The 17,567-nt window shown below is 42.6% G+C and overlaps 1 protein-coding gene and 1 pseudogene across 3 annotated transcripts; both read left to right on the top strand.

The window, feature by feature from the left end:
• Positions 1-1,059: 1,059 nt before the first annotated feature.
• LOC110488358 (carboxy-terminal kinesin 2-like) lies at positions 1,060-7,190 on the top strand (annotated as a pseudogene). Its single transcript, XR_016493726.1, has 7 exons — positions 1,060-1,116; positions 1,543-1,575; positions 5,068-5,234; positions 5,702-5,872; positions 6,075-6,186; positions 6,345-6,606; positions 6,846-7,190. The product of XR_016493726.1 is annotated as a carboxy-terminal kinesin 2-like (transcript).
• Positions 7,191-10,704: 3,514 nt separating this feature from the next.
• Positions 10,705-17,267, top strand: LOC110488357 (zinc finger and BTB domain-containing protein 22). 2 transcript variants are annotated; one of them, XM_021560580.3, is made up of 5 exons: positions 10,708-10,905; positions 11,532-11,581; positions 11,672-11,904; positions 12,296-13,201; positions 13,362-17,267. In XM_021560580.3, exons 3-5 carry the CDS (start codon positions 11,677-11,679, stop codon positions 14,322-14,324), a joined length of 2,097 nt encoding a protein of 698 aa, XP_021416255.2. In that variant the 5' UTR covers positions 10,708-10,905; positions 11,532-11,581; positions 11,672-11,676; the 3' UTR covers positions 14,325-17,267. The 2 variants fall into 2 exon arrangements, with proteins under 2 accessions (XP_021416256.2, XP_021416255.2); XM_021560581.3 differs by lacking the exon at positions 11,532-11,581 and having other exon boundaries at positions 10,705-10,905.
• Positions 17,268-17,567: the final 300 nt, after the last annotated feature.

The raw sequence follows: 17,567 nt of genomic DNA, 5'->3' as shown, positions 1-17,567 counted from the left end.
ACCCTAAATAGCCTGGGATACATGGGTCCAAGTCAGCAAAATATCACTAAAACCATCCAAATGCAAAACCACCTTCACCAAAAGACCTCAACCCATAATAACCTTACTGTGTATAGAATACGTGCCCCAGATCACCCACCCAAGGAGCAACCCTGCTTAGCTTCAGGGGCAACCCAGCGGGTGGGATGGCATGGCTGCTGGCAATCTATAGGAAACCAACTCCAAACATTTTTTCCTCTGATGGCTCAAAAGACTAGGAGTTTCCAGGGAGGATCTCACCAATACTACTCTGGGTGCATCCACCCGATGCAACCCAAACAGTACATATGCAGCCCCAGCTGGTCTTTGATCCCTGTTATAGCTCCCTAACAACAGCTCTAACATAATGTGATAGGAAGTGAAAAGTTGTTATTGAGTATACAGGTATCTTAAACAATAGTAGCCTATCTGATGGGGGAACATAATGGGTGAACAGTATTTGCTAGGGAACAGTACATGATGAGAGAACAATGCATTTTAGGTCCAGTAGGTTTTGATCATTGTGAAAATGTATAGTATTTTATATCCATAACATAATAATCATAATTCATTCCCCCCCAAAAAGTTTGCCAATGTGTTGTGGAAATATTGTGGGTAAAAAAGCTAGATTTTAATGAGTTCAAACAGATAATGAAAACTGGTTTACGTAATAATTCAAATGTAGACTAGAAAGTGATTGTGTGAATCCATCTTTGTTTTTGTTTTCTCTCAATTCCTTCTTGACTGTATCTGACCGAAGTTCCATATTAATTTTGCTCATATGTCCATATTTCATTTTATAGAGACAAGCTGATGATTCAGAGCTATATTTGTATTTTATATTCGATATCAGAATACATTTCATTGATCCAACGACTGATCTGATCAATGGATTTTCTGTATTGGGAATGGAATTGGCGAAAAATTGCCCATCCCTTGAACGACTATCATTTACGTTGGATTGGGTAGTAAAGCAAAATGAAGGCGGGATTGTGTTTCCTGTAACGGGATGTTATAGAGTCAACCAATTACATTGGACGGTGTAAATTCAAACGGGTGTGGTGTCTGTAGCGAAACCAGTGTGAAAAGCGCTGATTGGTAAGTAAATATTGCTCAATTCAAATTTGTGAAATGTCTTGTTTATATGTTTGTAAGGCTGTTGAATTTTGTATGTCTGTTATGGCTTTGCCGTTCCCTCAGCTTTATCACGACTTGCTGGGTGTGTAAAGTTAGCCAACTAAGGTTGGCTATTTAGTTAGCTATTGTAAAGTAAGCCAGTTAATTTTAGTTACTCTAACCACATATTATTATAGTAAACTACACTCCTGCTAGCTTGCTATTTTCACACAAATAAAACATGGATCTCTAGCTACATGAATCTATACGAAGTTGCAGTTCGTAATTCAACCCACCATTCTACTTGGCTTGCTAACGTTAACGAGCCAATGGTTTCTTTTTAACTAGCCATATGTCATGCCATTGATTCCATTATGGTTAACGTTACATGTTGACCCCTCTGTTTAGGTACATACAAATCCAAGTCATATGAATAAAGAGGTGAGTGGGACTCTGATATAACTAGCTAGCTATCAACCTAACGTTGGGTGAATTGGGTGATTTTGGATATCATCAAGCTTAGGCCAGGAACTAGTCAGTTTACTCTCTCTTTCTCTGTTGACAACTACAGAAAAACATGTAGCTAAATGGAGTGCCTTCTGCAATCTGTTATCACGTTGTAACATTAGATTAAAAAATATATATATATATATTTCACTAACAAATATTCCTCCCTCTGCTGCCTACCAGTCATGTCTGGTAAAAGAGTCCTCCTCTAGCAACAGCAGTGAAAGCATGAACTCTGACCAACAACCTGTTCAGGTGTGGCTATCTTCTGCAAAACTGTAATACAGGCACTGATGACAAACATGTTAAAATACTTTATACAGTTCAAACAGTTAGATGTGTCCGGTTTCCAATGTGTCCTTATTTACCAGTAAAAAAAAAATGCCTCCTTTAGAAAAAGATGCGAAGGGTTGATTCTGACCCAAAGAGGAGACAGGCCGTTAATGCGATGGGAACAAAGAGGCCCCCTCCACTCAAGCGAGCTGTTAGTGACTGGTCCTCTCAAACACTTAATTGACTGGCTTGGTCAATGTCATCACCTCTTGTTTATTATAGTTTTAGCACAGTCTTTCTGTAATTCCTGTATGTGGTTTAATTAAAAAAAAAATATTAGGTCTCTTGCTCCTTCCCTTCCTCTCTTAGCAGTCAAACTGATTCGCCTCACAAGAGCAGCCACTATAGCTGCTGCTCCGTCTAGAGGTGAGGTGCTGTGTATTGAGAAAGATATAAATATATTTATAGCTAGCCGTACCAGTCTACTGTCTTGTTTGTAGGGCTGACCCAATTTAGTCGACTGGTGATTGTTTGGTCGACCGAGATTTCTTTAGTCGAGCAGTAGAGAAAAAATCACTGTGGAGGCTGTGGGGGTGGCACAGGCCATCTGTCTAAGATGTGCTACTGAAATTGTAAACTCAGCAAAACAATAAACGTCCTCTCGCTGTCAACTGCGTTTATTTTCAGCAAACTTAATGTGTGTGAATATTTGAACATAACATGAACATAACAAGATTCAACAACTGAGACATAAACTGAACAAGTTCCACAGATGTGACCAACAGAATGGAATAATGTGTCCCTGAACAAAGGGGAGGTCAAAATCAAAGTAACAATCAGTATCTGGTAGAGGTCGACCAATTTATGATTTTTCAACACCGATACTGATTATTGGTGGACCAAAAAAAGCTGATACCGATTAATCGGTCGATTTTTAAATATAAAAAAATGGTCTTCACACAGTTCGCAACGAGCCAGGCGGCCCAAACTGCTGCCTATACCCTGACTCTGCTTGCGTAGAACGCAAGAGAAGTGACACAATTTCCATAGTTAAAATAAATTAATGTTAGCAGGCAATAATAACTAAATATGCAGGTTTAAAAATATACACTTGTGTATTGATTTTAAGAAAGGCACTGATGTTTATGGTTAGGTACACATTGGTGCAACAACAGTGCTTTTTAAATCACCCGTTTGGCGAAGTGGGCTGTGATTCAATGATAAATTAACAGGCACCACATCGATTATATGCAATGCAGGACAAGCTAGATAAACTAGTAATATCATCCACCATGTGTATCTAACTAGTGATTATGTTAAGATTGATTGTTTTTATAAGATTAATGCTAGCAAGCACCTTACCTTGGCTCATCACAAGTGTAATTACACTGTTTAGCTCACATCTGAAGGCTGTGGGGGGGATATTTAGGACGTACCTTTTAGCTCACATCTGAAGGCTGGGGGGGGGGGGGGGGGGGGGCATTTAGGACGCACTGTAGATCGCTACAATATCCCAATGATTATGATCACACTTCATCAATTCAAATATTATGGCGACACTATAGGAAAGATGGTTTGGTATGGTTTAGATTAGACACTTGGGATTCAAGCTGGAGTTATCAGTGTGGCCCCATCACCTGAAAATGTTGAAATACTGTATCTTCACGCCTAGAATAAAAACCTCCAGGCTTCCGTCATTACTGTCAATTTATTGGGGGAAAATAAAGGATTACATGGGGCAGTTTTGGAGAAGGAAAAAAAAAAAACGAATCCCGTCCAAATTGTCCTCTGGAATAACGGACATTCTGGAGTAATAATGACAACCAACGTTCTCTATTAACACTAGTCCCGTGTGACTAGGGCTTTGGTCTGGTGCATACGATGCATACAGGTGTCACGTAAAGAGAGCAAGTGTTGAGGGAATAGGGCATGTTTTTTTCTAAACAAATGAGGGATTTAGGAAACAGAACTTTCCAGTCAGAAATGGCTGCAATTATGTTGCAGCTTCAGCAAAATGGACAGCGAGTGATAAACACTTTGATGTTCTGTGGTGGTCGCTGCAGCACAGAGAGAGACAACAGGTGCTAGTCACTGACACTCGCTGTGTCTTTTTACATTTCAATACAGCGCAGTAAGTCTATGCCTGGCCCAGCACAATCAAATAAATTGCAGGCCAGACTCCAGCTAGTCATTTGTGTGTCTTTTTGAATGATTTAATCCACCTGTTTGCTTAAAGCATCAGACAAACTCAGTGAATATAGTTGACTTGATTAAAACACATAGGATGTCTATATATGGAAAAATACACCACATGATTGGTAGAAATAACAGACGACTCTAGGTCGACCAAGATTTTTTTTAGTCTGGGACAGCTCTACGTATTTGCTATCATTTCGTGTGTGTGTGTGTGTGTGTGTGTGTGTGAGAGATTTATATATATATATTTTTTCCTATACCATAAAAAGGTTTTCAGAAGCCGCCCATTGCATCCGCCACTATAACAGGTAACTAACTACCCTAGTCTCTGTTTTTTCCACATAGTCCTTAACATTTTCTGTATCTTGTATCCACAAACATTCCCTTCCATATCTTAAGACATGAGGGTGTTGAATGTGTTTACTTAGCACCAACAGCAGCTGTTCACGGCGGCCTGCATGGGACCTCAAGGGAAAAGTTACTGACAGGGCGGGCAAGATGTCCTACTACCAGAGCAAAGTCAAAACGGTAGACCAGGAGAACGAGAGTCTGAAGGAGTCTGTAGCTAAAAGCAGACGGAAGGAAGTACAGATGACTTCAGAGCTACAAGAACTCCACACTCAGCTCGGGTACATGGAGCAGTACCATGGAGCATGCATAGGGTGGACCATTATGTGAAAATGGGTGTAGTGGCATGGGAAAGGGCATTGTAACCACATAGGAAAGAGTGACTTATTTTGCGTAAGGAACGTCAGAGGCAAGCGTTGATTTAGCAAAACAAGTGGGCGAATAGCTGACATGATTTCTCACCTTTCTTGAGTCCTATACCAGTCATAACTTTATGCATACATTTAGCCAGTAGTGAAGTAATAATAACATGATAGTATCACTACATGTTACACTTTTGGTCCCTTTGGTGTGTTTGCCAATCTTAGCCAGTTTTGGTCTGTGTTGCAGCCACTATGAGCAGGAGCTGGCTACCCTGTCTGGTGTCAAAGAGCAGCTGACCATTGTAGCCAGTGAGAAGGCCTCCCTGGAGAAGACCCTTATACAACCTCACTGAGGAGCACAATGTTCTTCTGGGCTTGAGAAAGAGCCTGAAGGCCGAGCTTCACAATGTGCAGGTAGAACATCTTCTTCGGTGGAATATTATGGCAGACTACAACCCAAAAAGGTGTAATGCCCCGACCAACTGGACAAGGGGGGGAAAAATATATTTATAAATCCCGTACGTGACAGGATAAACATACTTAATCCAGCCAAAATAAAGCTATCAAAAAACACATTGACAGAACTTGTTCTCCCACACAAGAAGGGAAATAGCACGCAGGCCTACTCATTGTGACAACTGGTCACCTTGACTGCTGTGACATGAGATGAATGGTGTATAGCTGTATTGGATGAGGCAGTCTTGCCTCTGCTCCTTGGTCAGAAATAGGAAGGAAGTCTGGCATAATCATTTTGTCCAGCCTCATTCAAACCCACTGCCATTACGTCTCTTTGCCAGAACCCCCTTTGCAGCCCTATATATATATATATATATTTTATGTGCATCTGTTGGATCAATGTCTGACTTCTCTCTTCGTACCAGACCCAGCTCTCTGCAGGGCTCCACTCTTTCCCGTTGCCAGACAACCCTGAGGGAGACCCAGGACACGGTCTGCAACTTGGAGGAGACTGTGACCCGCCAAACAGGGGTGATTCACTGTGGAGAGATGGATCGCAGGGAGCTCCACAACGCAATCCAAGAGCTCAAGGCAAGGCAAGTGGGTCATACAGTAGGGTGAATGCTCAATGCCCTGAATATAGGATTGCATACAATGAAATTGTAAATCTCCCGAGCCTATTGAATTAGTTTTTTTTCTCTTATATTTCTGCTTCAAACATACTGTATGTTCTCGTTGGATAGGCCCCTGTCCATTTCAGCTCTAAATAGGAACAAAACCACTCTATTATTTCTATAGGGAAACATCAGTGTTCTGCAGAGTGCGCCCCCTGCAGACCGGTGGGCAGATTGACCATATTCAGCTCCCGTCCCACGACAACAAGGCCCTCACACTGGCCAGGACTGTGGAGGTAACAATGACACACCTGAAGCACAATCTTGAAATAAGTCACTATATAATATAGTTTTTTGGTATGGTATGTTTTTCAGTGTGGTCCTCTAATCTTATTTTGCAAGTGTCAAAGACGGCAGAATTTATTTTCCTTATCACTCCCCCATTTCCATGTAGTCTCACATAGGGCGCTCTGGAGACACCCAGAAGAGCAACAACTTCACACCGGGCGTTTGGGCCCTCCACACAGCAACAGGATGTATTTGAGGAGATTTACCTCCTGGTGCAGACAGCCCTGGACGGCTACGTCTGCTGCTTCGCCTACGGCCAGACGGGCAGTGACAAAACCTACACCATGGAGGACATGCGTGAGGTCATCCCCCGGGCCGTGCAGCAGATCTTCCAGGCCTCCAAGAAATTACGGGAGCAGGGATGGCAGGTAGTGATGATACCGTTGGTTTTCATCAGTATGCGTGGTAGCTGTCTCTTCAGCTGAAACAGTTCTATTACACTGAGCACGGAATTTGAACTTGTTCATTTGACATTTACTGTATCAATGCGTTTCTGTTTTTCAGATGATGTATTTCCCATTGAAGTGGAATGAGTTGATGCTGGTGTGAATGCATGGTACTTGCAACATTTCACTTTTTTGACTGGATTCTTGTTCATTTTTTCCAGTTTACATTTAGTGCCAGTTTCATTGATCTTCAATGGAACTCTGCGTGATCTCCTCTACACTGGCAAGGCTGACAAGAGACCGGAGCATGAGATTCGCAAAAGTGCCTACAACGAGGTCACTGTCACCAATCTGACCTACCAGAAGGTCAACTCTGAACATGTGGTCATTTCAACACTCATATTAGCCTACATTTGACTGTTAGATGTATTGTATTTGTACATTTTAGATTTAAAGGTAGACTCAGCAATATGATGCAGAAAAAAAACCTCCTAGGGGGTCAATTGTTTTGGTCTTGTGGCTACCATGTTGTAAAAGCGTGAAGCGAGCCCATGCACATGCGCAGATGCTGTGTGAAAGCGAAGTTGTGCATCTCACTCATCACAATATCTGCGGTGCTGCTTGTGGCAATGTAATTTTGCTGAGTCTACCTCATTTAGATGGGATTTATCCAGAGAGACATGGATAATTGTCTAGAATTAATGTATAGGTATGTACTAGTGATGTTTTCACGACTGGATCATTTCGAAATGTTCCGTAAAATAACGAATGGCGAATGATGACCTGAACATGAGTCATGATTCCACGAGCTTCTCGTTCAATATGTCTTTCACCATAGGGAGCTTATTGGAGCTGTCATTTGTGACTGACTTGTAAATGTGTGCTTTAAACAATGTAGATTTTTTGATTGCTAGGCATACAAATATGATTATTTCTTGGTACATTTGAAACGAGGTCTAGTTTTGGCCGCAGCCGGACTATATTGTAAACCACTCTTGGCAGAATGCATTGCTTGTGAAAAGTAATCTCACGACTCGCACTAAATTATTCTGCCGCTCTGTCGTTCTCAACATGCTTCTCATGATGCCGAAAAGAAACTAGCGTCTGTGGGCGTGGCGTAGCATTTGGCTGGCTCAAGGAGTCTGGGCAGCCATGCAAGGTGACGGACACAATCATTTGCGAACTGCAGCCCCTCCAGGGATTTGTTTTGAGTTTGTTGAACGGAGTTGTGTCCATTATAACATTCAATAATCAATTAATTGCAGTCATCCTTACACCATTCGGCGCATTACCAGTTCTAAACATGTATTTTTTTCTTCTCTACGCTCATGATGTATTTTCCTGCGTGCATATGACAGACTGTTAGTTGGTGGTCGGAGCACGTCTTGAGCCTCTGAGCTGGGGGAGGGTGTATCAACCCTGCTGTTGGAGTCGCTGCGGCCAGCACTAGCAGGTCAAACGACCGACTAAAATGAACGAGTCAGTCAGAAAAAATGAATCATGACTCAAGTCTGTGAAAAGTAGTTAAAACTGCACATCACTAGTGTGTACAAATGCATACCAGTATTGCTGTACTATATACCATGGCTAACCCTGTAAAAAAACACACATTTCACTGCACGTATCTGGTGTATGGGACAAGAAAACATATATTGCAAAGTGATTTAAACCTCCACTACAGGTTTATCAGAGAACTGCTCTACCTCCCGTGTTTGACATGTAGGACACTTAACCACTATTGAGGTAATTTATTTATATATATATATACACACACACACACACAGTGGGGCAAAAAAATATTTAGTCAGCCACCAATTGTGCAAGTTGAGATGTGCAAGAAAAGATGAGAGGCCTGTAATTTATCATAGGTACACTTCAACTATGACAGACAAAATGAGAAAAAAAAATCCAGAAAATCACATTGTAGGATTTTTTATGAATTTATTTGCAAATTATGGTGGAAAATAAGTATTTGGTCAATAACAAAAGTTTCTCAATACTTTATATACCCTTTGTTGGCAATGACAGAGGTCAAACGTTTTCTGTAAGTCTTCACAAGGTTTTCACACATTTTTGCTGGTATTTTGGCCCATTCCTCCATGCAGATCTCCTCTAGAGCAGTGACGTTTTGGGGCTGTTGCTGGGCAACACGGACTTTCAACTCCCTCCAAAGATTTTCTATGGGGTTGAGATCTGGAGACTGGCTAGGCCACTCCAGGAACTTGAAATGCTTCTTATGAAGCCACTCCTTCGTTGCCCGGGCGGTGTGTTTGGGATCATTGTCATGCTGAAAGACCCAGCCACGTTTCATCTTCAATGCCCTTGCTAATGGAAAGAGGTTTTCACTCAAAATCTCACGATACATGGCCCCATTAATTCTTTCCTTTACACGGATGAGTCGTCCTGGTCCCTTTGCAGAAAAACAGCCCAAAAGCATGGGGGTGGAAACATCAGTAGGTATGTTCTTTGGATACAACTCAGCATTCTTTGACCTCCAAACACGACGAGTTGAGTTTTTACCAAAAAGTTATTTTTTGGTTTCATCTAACCATATGACATTCTCCCAATCTTCTGGATCATCCAAATGCTCTCATCCAAATGCTCTTCAGACAGGCCTGGACATGTCCTTTGACAGCTTAAGCAGGGGGACATGTCTGGCACTGCAGGATTTTGAGTCCCTGGCGGTGTAGTGTGTTACTGGTGGTAGGCTTTGTTACTTTGGTCCCAGCTCTCTGCAGGTCATTCACTAGCACTAGTGTGGTTCTGGGATTTTTGCTCACCGTTCTTGTGATCATGTGGAGCCCCAGATCAAGGGAGATTATCAGTGGTCTTGTATGTCTTCCATTTCCTAATAATTGCTCCCACAGTTGATTTCTTCAAACCAAGCTGCTATTAGCTATTGCAGATTCAGTCTTCCCAGCCTGGTGCAGGTCTACAATTTTGTTTCTGATGTCCTTTGACAGCTTTTCAATGACAGCCTGTGTAATGGGTTAACTGCCTGTTCAGGGGCAGAACAACAGATTTGTACCTTGTCAGCTCGGGGGTTTGAACTAGGCTACCACTAGAACCACTAGGCTACCCTGCCACCCCTGATAATGTTGCATTCCAGATCTGTTGCAGATGTTAAGCTGTTAAACTGAAATACTTCATTACATTTTTTTTTTTAAATGACTAGGTAAGTCGGTTAATAAGGATCAGACCCTTTAAAAAATATATTCTCTGAAAGTTACCCAAATCTAACTGCCTGTAGCTCAGGACCTGAAGCAAGGATATGCATGTTCTTGAAATAATTTGAAAGGAAACACATTGAAGTTTGTGGAAATGTGAAATTAATGTAGGAGAATATAACACATTAGATCTGGTAAAATATACAAAGAAAAAAAAGCATACCTTTTTTTTGTTCCATCTTTGAAAGGCAAGAGAACGGCCATTTAAATCACATAGTAGTTTAGGCGCAATTTAGATTTTGTACACTGCTGCCATCTACTGTATGCAGCATTTTAGACTGATCCAATGAACCACTGCATTTCTGTTCAAAATGTTGTATCAAGTCTGCCCAAATGTGCCTAATTGGTTTATTGATACATTTTCAAATTCATACATTTGCATGCTCCTCAAACAACAGCATGGTAATCTATCACTGTAATAGTGACTGTAAATTGGACAGTGTAGTTTAACAATAATTGACATTTTCTGCCCATACCAAATAAGTCTGGGAAATGTTCTTGTTATTTACAACCTCATGCTAATCACAGTAGCCTATGTTAGTTTATGCGTCCCGCCAAGCAGAACGCCGATCCCAAATGCTTATTTTAATGACCGCCTACTCCGGCCAAACCCTGACGACGCTGGGCCAATTGTGCGCCGCCCTAGTGGAAAAGTCGAAGCGAGAGCGCTCGCTCTCGCCAAATTATGTCTAGAATAAGCCCAATACATTTCTTTGGGTTTAATATGCAGTCCTAAACTTGTCTCCTACCTTCCCGTCTATGGTGGAGACATGAGCATCTCGTCATTATATACACCTCTGTGGTTTAATAAACATTTTACCAATTTGACTAAACGCCACAAGAGGTCGTATTTGTCATAGCTTGGTTTTAGTCGGCTGGTCAGTATGTCTGACATTTCGTCAAAGGCGGTGCATGACGGGTTGTCTGCCAAATATGATGGGAAACAAATCATATCATTGGAAATGTATATGTAATCAACGGAGAGACGATAGCTTGTCGGGATAGAGAGAGTCTGGCTTTACGTAATTGTTTCAAAGGTGCACATTCTAAAACGGTAAGTGGTGTTTAGCTTGCTAGCTAGATACGTTTTAGCAGGCTAACGTTAGCTAGCTAGAGAGACATTTAAGGCAGTTTTTAGTTGTAGCTAAATTATGCTCTCATGATAGAGAGCTTGAAGCTACTTATCTATGCTTTGTCATGAGAGAAACTCACAACACTGCCTTTTCAATGCATGTCCACCGTCGCAGACTGCTGACAAACCAGCTTGCTTTGTTATTCGCTATATTTAGCTACAAATGCTGGCTGGTTAGCAGAATTGATTGACTGCAAGAATGTGCTAAGCTACCTAACGTTAACTAATTGCATTACAATATGCTATGCATGTGGCAAAATAAAGACTACTACGCATCACGTTTTTAATTGTCTACTGCCAGTTGCTGTAGGCTGTTGCATTATTTATCAACAATATTGTTTTTTCTCCCAGTGTTCGTAAATGTTTTTGAGTCTCAAGCAAGGTGGTGTCTGTCATTCAGATACATTTGAGTCAGTGCATTATAAGAAAGCATCAGTAGTGATTTTTAAAGCTTACATAAAAGGGGTCTTGATTGGTTGATTGACCAACTAGAGCAATTTCATATGACTGTTTTAGGAATGTGTTAAGACTTTTTTTTGTTTTTGTAGGCAGTAATAAGCACTAAGGGTTAATCTCGGGAAAACGGTTAGCTACTTGTGTAAGTAAATGAAAGGATATACACTATTCATCCACCACGTCTTGTAATGAATTATTCCTTCACAAACTACATTTTCCATCTCTTCAAAAGCCTAGATGCATTCTCTGTCCATGGGGCAGGGCTGTAGCAGCAGCAGCTCAGGTGCCCCCTCTGGCTCGGTGGTACAGGTGTGCTTCCCCAGCTCCCAGGCGTCTGTACTGGACAGCCTGAACAGGCAGCGTGAGGAGGGCCAGCTCTGTGACCTCTCCATCCAGGTCCAGGGGCAGGTGTTCAAGGCCCACCGCTGTGTGCTAGCTGCATCCTCACCCTACTTTCACGACCAGGTGTGTGTCGTTTTGTTTGCTGGGACGTTGCATAGCTGGACTGAACAAAAATATAAATGCAACATGCAAAGTGCTGGTCCCATGTTTCATGAGCTGAGGAGGGGTGCCAAACTCTGATATACCCTCCCAGGCCCACCCACTTGGGAGCCAGGCTATCAATTGACTGATTTCCTTATATGAACTGTAACTCAGTAAAATTGTTGCATATTGCATATTTTTGTTCAGTATAGTTGAACTCTAACAGCCACTGATTGTGTCTCATCTAGATGGTTTTCATCCAAGGCCGATTGCAACTTGCTACACTGACGTGAGAGTTTACATCAATAACTTTGATCCTGTGCATTGATGTTGCCAACCATCATTAACGGTCTCATCAACCCCCTCCCCCCAGGTGCTCTTGAAGAACATGTCCACTGTCTCCATCCCTGCCGTCATGGACCCACTGGCGTTCGAGAGCGTCCTGAGCTGTGCCTACACGGGCCAGCTGCGCATGCTCCGCGAAGACATCGTCAACTACCTCACCGTGGGCAGCGTGCTGCAGATGTGGCACATCGTGGACAAGTGCACAGAGCTCCTCAAAGAGGGGCGGGTGACGGGGAGTGGTAGTGCAATCCAGGGTGTCATTGGGGGAGCGCAGGGGAACCCTGGATGCAGTAGCAGTGAAAGCTCCCTAGGGGCTGGGAGTGCCCAAGCTGGGGGAAGCAACACCCAGCCAGCCCCTCCCCCTCCCAGCCGCCCGTCCCTGAGTGAGAGCCAGTCTCCCAGCAGCACCAACTACTTCAGCCCCAGAGACACTAACTTCGGAGGGGGAGCGGCGGCCGCTGGAGCTGCAGGGGAGGGAGGCGTGAACTCCACCCCCAGCTACTGCACCCCTTCTGGGGGCGAAGAGGCTTTCCTCATCGAAGAAGAGGATGAAGAAGAGGAAGAAGAGCTCCTATACCATAGGAAGCGAGGGAGCAGCAGGAGGAAGCCGACGGCCTCTGTCTCAGACCAAGAGGTTGGAGTCAGCGACAGCTTCGGGGTGTCGTCCTACCAAGACGGGGACGCCTCCCCTCTCCAGAAGCGGCCCACATACAGCCAGCCCAGCATCATGCCCCGGAAGCAGTGGGTGGTGGTAAAAACGGAGAGGCCCCAGGACGATGACCTGATCGTGGTGTCGGGTGAGGAAGGACCAGATGAGGAAGAGGAGAGAGAGTTGGAGATGCTGAGGGAGAGGGAGAGGACGTTCAACATATCCAACATTAGGACTCTGTCTGCAGAGTTGAGCAGCAAAGCGGACCATGAGATGGAGACACAGGTTAGTCAAACCCTTGATGCAAAATATGTTTGTCAGTGGACGTGGCTAATTACCATTCTAACTTATCAGGAGGACAACTGTATTTGGTTGGTGCATTTGGAATGAGTGTCAGTTTCTGTATTTTTGTATCGTTACCAAACTGAATCCCTTTCTCTCATAGATGGATTACTGCCAGTCTTCTGAAGACTACCTCAAGTTTGATAGTGGTTTGATGGACCAGACTCCCCCACAGCACCTTCATGACAGCGCTGGTCAGGGTGGTGGCAGAACCGTCTCAGCCCTACTAGGCCAAGTCCAGTCTGCTGCTGCTGCTAGAGCTCAGCTCTTTCCCATAGACATGCAAGGCAACCAGATCCTCATGTACAGACAATCCTCTCTAGATTCCTCTCAACCCATAGGAATGGGAGGTGGTATGGCTGGGGCACCATTTAAAGGGCCAAACCTGGAGCATGGAGCAGTCCATTTGTCAGCACAGGGGGGTTTGGGCGGTGGCTTAGATGGACTGGACGGGGGTGGTGGTGGGAGTTCAGGGAAGGTGTTCATGTGCCACTGTGGAAAGACCTTCACCCACAAGAGCATGCGCGACCGTCACATCAACATGCACCTGGACCTGCGGCCTTTCAACTGCCCGGTTTGCGCCAAGAAGTTCAAGATGAAGCACCACCTGACGGAGCACATGAAGACCCACACGGGGCTCAAGCCCTACGACTGCCACGGCTGCGGCAAGAAGTTCATGTGGCGTGACAGCTTCATGCGGCACCGCTCCCACTGCGAGGGACGGAGTGGAGCGGCTGGCAGGAGCGAGGATGGGGGAGGGTCCGACCGCGCTGATGGGATCTCCCCACAGCATCTCCCTCATCTCCCTCTCTCGACCGGCGAGGCCGGTCACGGTGTCGTTGGTGGCAGGAATGGGAACTCTGTCTTGTCCCCACATCATTCCAGTACAGGTAGCAGCAGTAATGCGGTCTCTTGCCTTACCATGGCCAGTTCTGGAGTGCTCTTAGGGGTCAACTCTCAGAGCGTGATGCAGGGTCAAGGTTCATCTGTGTTTGGTCTGGGGGTCAGCCGAGGTGGGTGTGAGGAGGAAGTGTGTGAAGTTGGTGCTAATGATAGTGTCACTTAAACACTCGTGTTGTTCACCCGTTTGGTTAAGACAAGAGGCTTTGAAGAGGCATTCCAATGACCATTGGAAAGTGCCCCCTTTGGCAAATGGCTTGGGACCATTGTACAGTTAGTTCAGTATACTCTTACATTTCAAGTTTATTCTCTGTATGACTGTTTAGTGGCACATTCTATGTCAAGAAAACCAAAAATCAAGAGATAATAACTCACCAATGACAGCTTTGGCAAAATGTTAACTAGAGTTCGAGAGGAAAGTTGCTGTTGTAAGTGATGTGTCCTATGATATTATACGCCTTTTCTGCCAGAGAATGTGCATTTCAAGTAAAAGTGTCTGAAGAAGACACTTGCAGTACTGCCATCTTGTTTCACACTGGTGATGTGTCCACTATCCAATTTCAGTGTTGTGGTACAGTATTACTGTAAATATAATCCTATTATCAGTTACTAATCTGTTACCATTACGATAGGTGCAAAACTATACAGTGTATAGTGCGTTTTTACAAGTAATCCTCATAAGTATTGATGGTAGACAAAAGCATTAGTCTGGAGATTAGGTTTCTTACAGATCTTTCCTCACTCAAACTGCCAAATTCCAACGCTTGCCTTGAGACAATGACTACTATTAACAGTAGGGTGGCTAAACAAAGCAGTATCCACTGTGATTCTGTATGTTTTTAACCCAGGTTTTACCTTCTATGAAGGCTCTGGATGTATTTTTCTGCAGGAGAAAAAAACTGGTCTGGATCCAAGAGAAAGACGTGTTGTTTTCAGTGTATACTTATCTGTTAGGTCAGGATTGGTAAAATGTATGAAAGATGTAGCTCGTGTTTGCAGCAGTTTGATGGATGAAATTTGATTTGAAGTGAGCTTAAACTAGGTGTATATAAAGATATTTATGTTTAGATTTATCAAATAGGGAATATAGAACTATTTAACTCTAATTTATGTGATTTGACTGCCTTACTATAGCATACAGTGGGCGTAAGGTTAGAAATTGACACCCTTGATAAAGATGAGCAACAAATGACTGTATAAAGTAATTGAAATACTGAGCTATATTGTATCCCCCCCAAATAATTGGGAAATGATTTCATACTGATACAATTGTTCAGAGAGAGATTTTGTTTAACAAGTAGTATTCGTTCTCAAAAGGTAGGGCTCAAACTTATTGACACCCCTGTTTTCAGTACCTTGCGAGGACAACAGCACTGAACCTTTCTCTAAAATTGTTTGAGTTGGAGAACACGTTACGAGGGATCTTGGACCATTCCTCCATACAAATCCTTGATATCCGTTGTCTGTGCTTATGTCAAGTCCGGAGACAGACTTTAAGGTAACACGGCATCATGAACTTTACCCAGAACCAGGAAATGTATGCCAAAAACCTGGTTACCTCCAGTGATGTAAAGTACTTTAGTATTTTTTTTGTGAATATCTACTTTACAATGACAACTTTTACTTCACTACATTCCTAAAGAGAATGTACTTTTACCTCCATAAATTTTCCCTGACACCCAAAGGTACATTACATTTGGAATGCTTAGCAGGACATAGAAATTGTTAAATTCACACACTTATCAAGAGAACATCCCTACTGCCTCAATCTGGCGGACTCACGAAACACAAATGCTTCATTTGTAAATTATGTTGGAGTGTGCTCCTGGCTATTCATACATTTTTTTGTTTAAGAAAATGGTGCTGTCAGGTTTGCTTATTATAATGAATTTTAAATTATTTATGCTTTTACTTTTGATACTTAGTATATTTTTGCAATTACATTTACTTTATATTTAAAACAAAATACTTTTACTCAAGTAGTATTTTACTGGGTGACTTTCACTTTAGTCATTTTCATATTTCAGGTATTTTTAATTTGACTAAAGTATGAGTATTGGGAACATTTTCCACCACTGGTTGCCTCTGCCAGGAATATAAAACTTATCCACAAGTGGCTCTTCCAGCAAAACAATAACCCCAAGCACACATCAAAATCCACAAAGGGTTAATTTATTTTTAAAAATTTCAACAGCCATCTGTCTCCAAACTTAAACCATTGAAAACCTGTGGTTTGTATTGAAGAGGGCAGTCCATAAATGCAGACAAAGGATCTGGAAGGTGGAATGGTCTAAGATCCCTCCCAATGTGTTCTCCAACTCATAGCATTTTTTTTGATAACAGCTCAGTGCCATTATCCCCACAAGGTGAGGTATTGAAAACAGGTATACTTTATTTTCTCCAAGTAAGGGTAAAAAATGTATTAAACAAAAAGCAATTTCTCTGAGCAATTGTATTAGTATAAAATAATAATTTCCATTTCTTGTTACATACAGTATAGCTCAGTATTTTAATTGTAATTTTTGCTGATCTTTATCAAGGTTGTCTAATTTCAGACTTCACTGTATATAGATATAAAGTGCTTCTGGTCAATAGTGAGTATTATATTGACAGGTGTGAGTCACAGGCTCAAAAGAAAGAAGTCTAGACTCCCTGTTAATAGTCAAGTTGGCTGCTATTTGTGTGGGACTGAAAGGGAATTCCATTGACTGTTCAATAACTTGCCTGGCTGCATTTCATAGCATTTACACCACACAAGGAATTCAACTTCATGTACTGTAGCACCTTTTCATCAAATCTCAAAGTTCGTACCATTGTTTGAGGCTTAGCAGCCGTTATTCAGTTGTCATCTTTATGGCAGGACAAATACCTTTTTCATCAAGGGAAGCTTGTAGCTGCTGCACACTAGGTCTGACACAACGCTACTGTTCTTTGCATCTTCTGAATAGTGCATATTTTGGGTTACATTTTATTTGATATTGAACACGATTGTTGTTGCATATGCTTATAGAGCCGGAGTTGTCTTTCTTGGCCTACGGTAACAATGTCTAAGTACATCAATGTTATCTTTACTAATCTGTATCAAAAGGCAAAAATAAAACTGGTGTAATTTAGCAAGCTGTGCTTGTGTGATCTATTTCAGAAAAAAACATCTCAACTTCTCTTAAAGCCCTTCAGTTGTCTTGATACAGTCTTATATTCAGCTGACCCCTCAGATCTACAACAAAGCTGTCTTAGTCTCCAGCAAGCTTTCGCTGCCCTTAACCTTGTTCTAAACACCTCCAAAACAAAAGGTAATGTGGTTTGGTCAGAATGCTCCTCTCCCCACTGGTGTGATGACTACCTCTGAGGGTGTAAAGCTTGACAAGTACTTGGGAGTATGGCTAGACGGTACTGTCCCCTCAGCACA

The sequence above is a fragment of the Oncorhynchus mykiss genome, chromosome 30, assembly GCF_057628025.1.
Source record: "Oncorhynchus mykiss isolate SJ-2025 chromosome 30, ASM5762802v1, whole genome shotgun sequence".
Classification (NCBI taxonomy): Eukaryota; Metazoa; Chordata; class Actinopteri; order Salmoniformes; family Salmonidae; genus Oncorhynchus; species Oncorhynchus mykiss.
The sequence above is the reverse complement of the archived record's forward strand: the minus strand, read 5'-3'. Positions and strand labels throughout refer to the sequence as shown.

Excerpts from the sequence above, each read along its gene's own strand:
- LOC110488357 (XM_021560581.3), top strand. The coding sequence starts at position 11,677 with ATGCATTCTCTGTCCATGGGGCAGGGCTGTAGCAGCAGCAGCTCAGGT. Across the intron at positions 11,905-12,295 it reads CACCCTACTTTCACGACCAG|GTGCTCTTGAAGAACATGTC; the intron begins GTGTGTGTCGTT and ends CCCTCCCCCCAG. Across the intron at positions 13,202-13,361 it reads ACCATGAGATGGAGACACAG|ATGGATTACTGCCAGTCTTC; the intron begins GTTAGTCAAACC and ends TTTCTCTCATAG.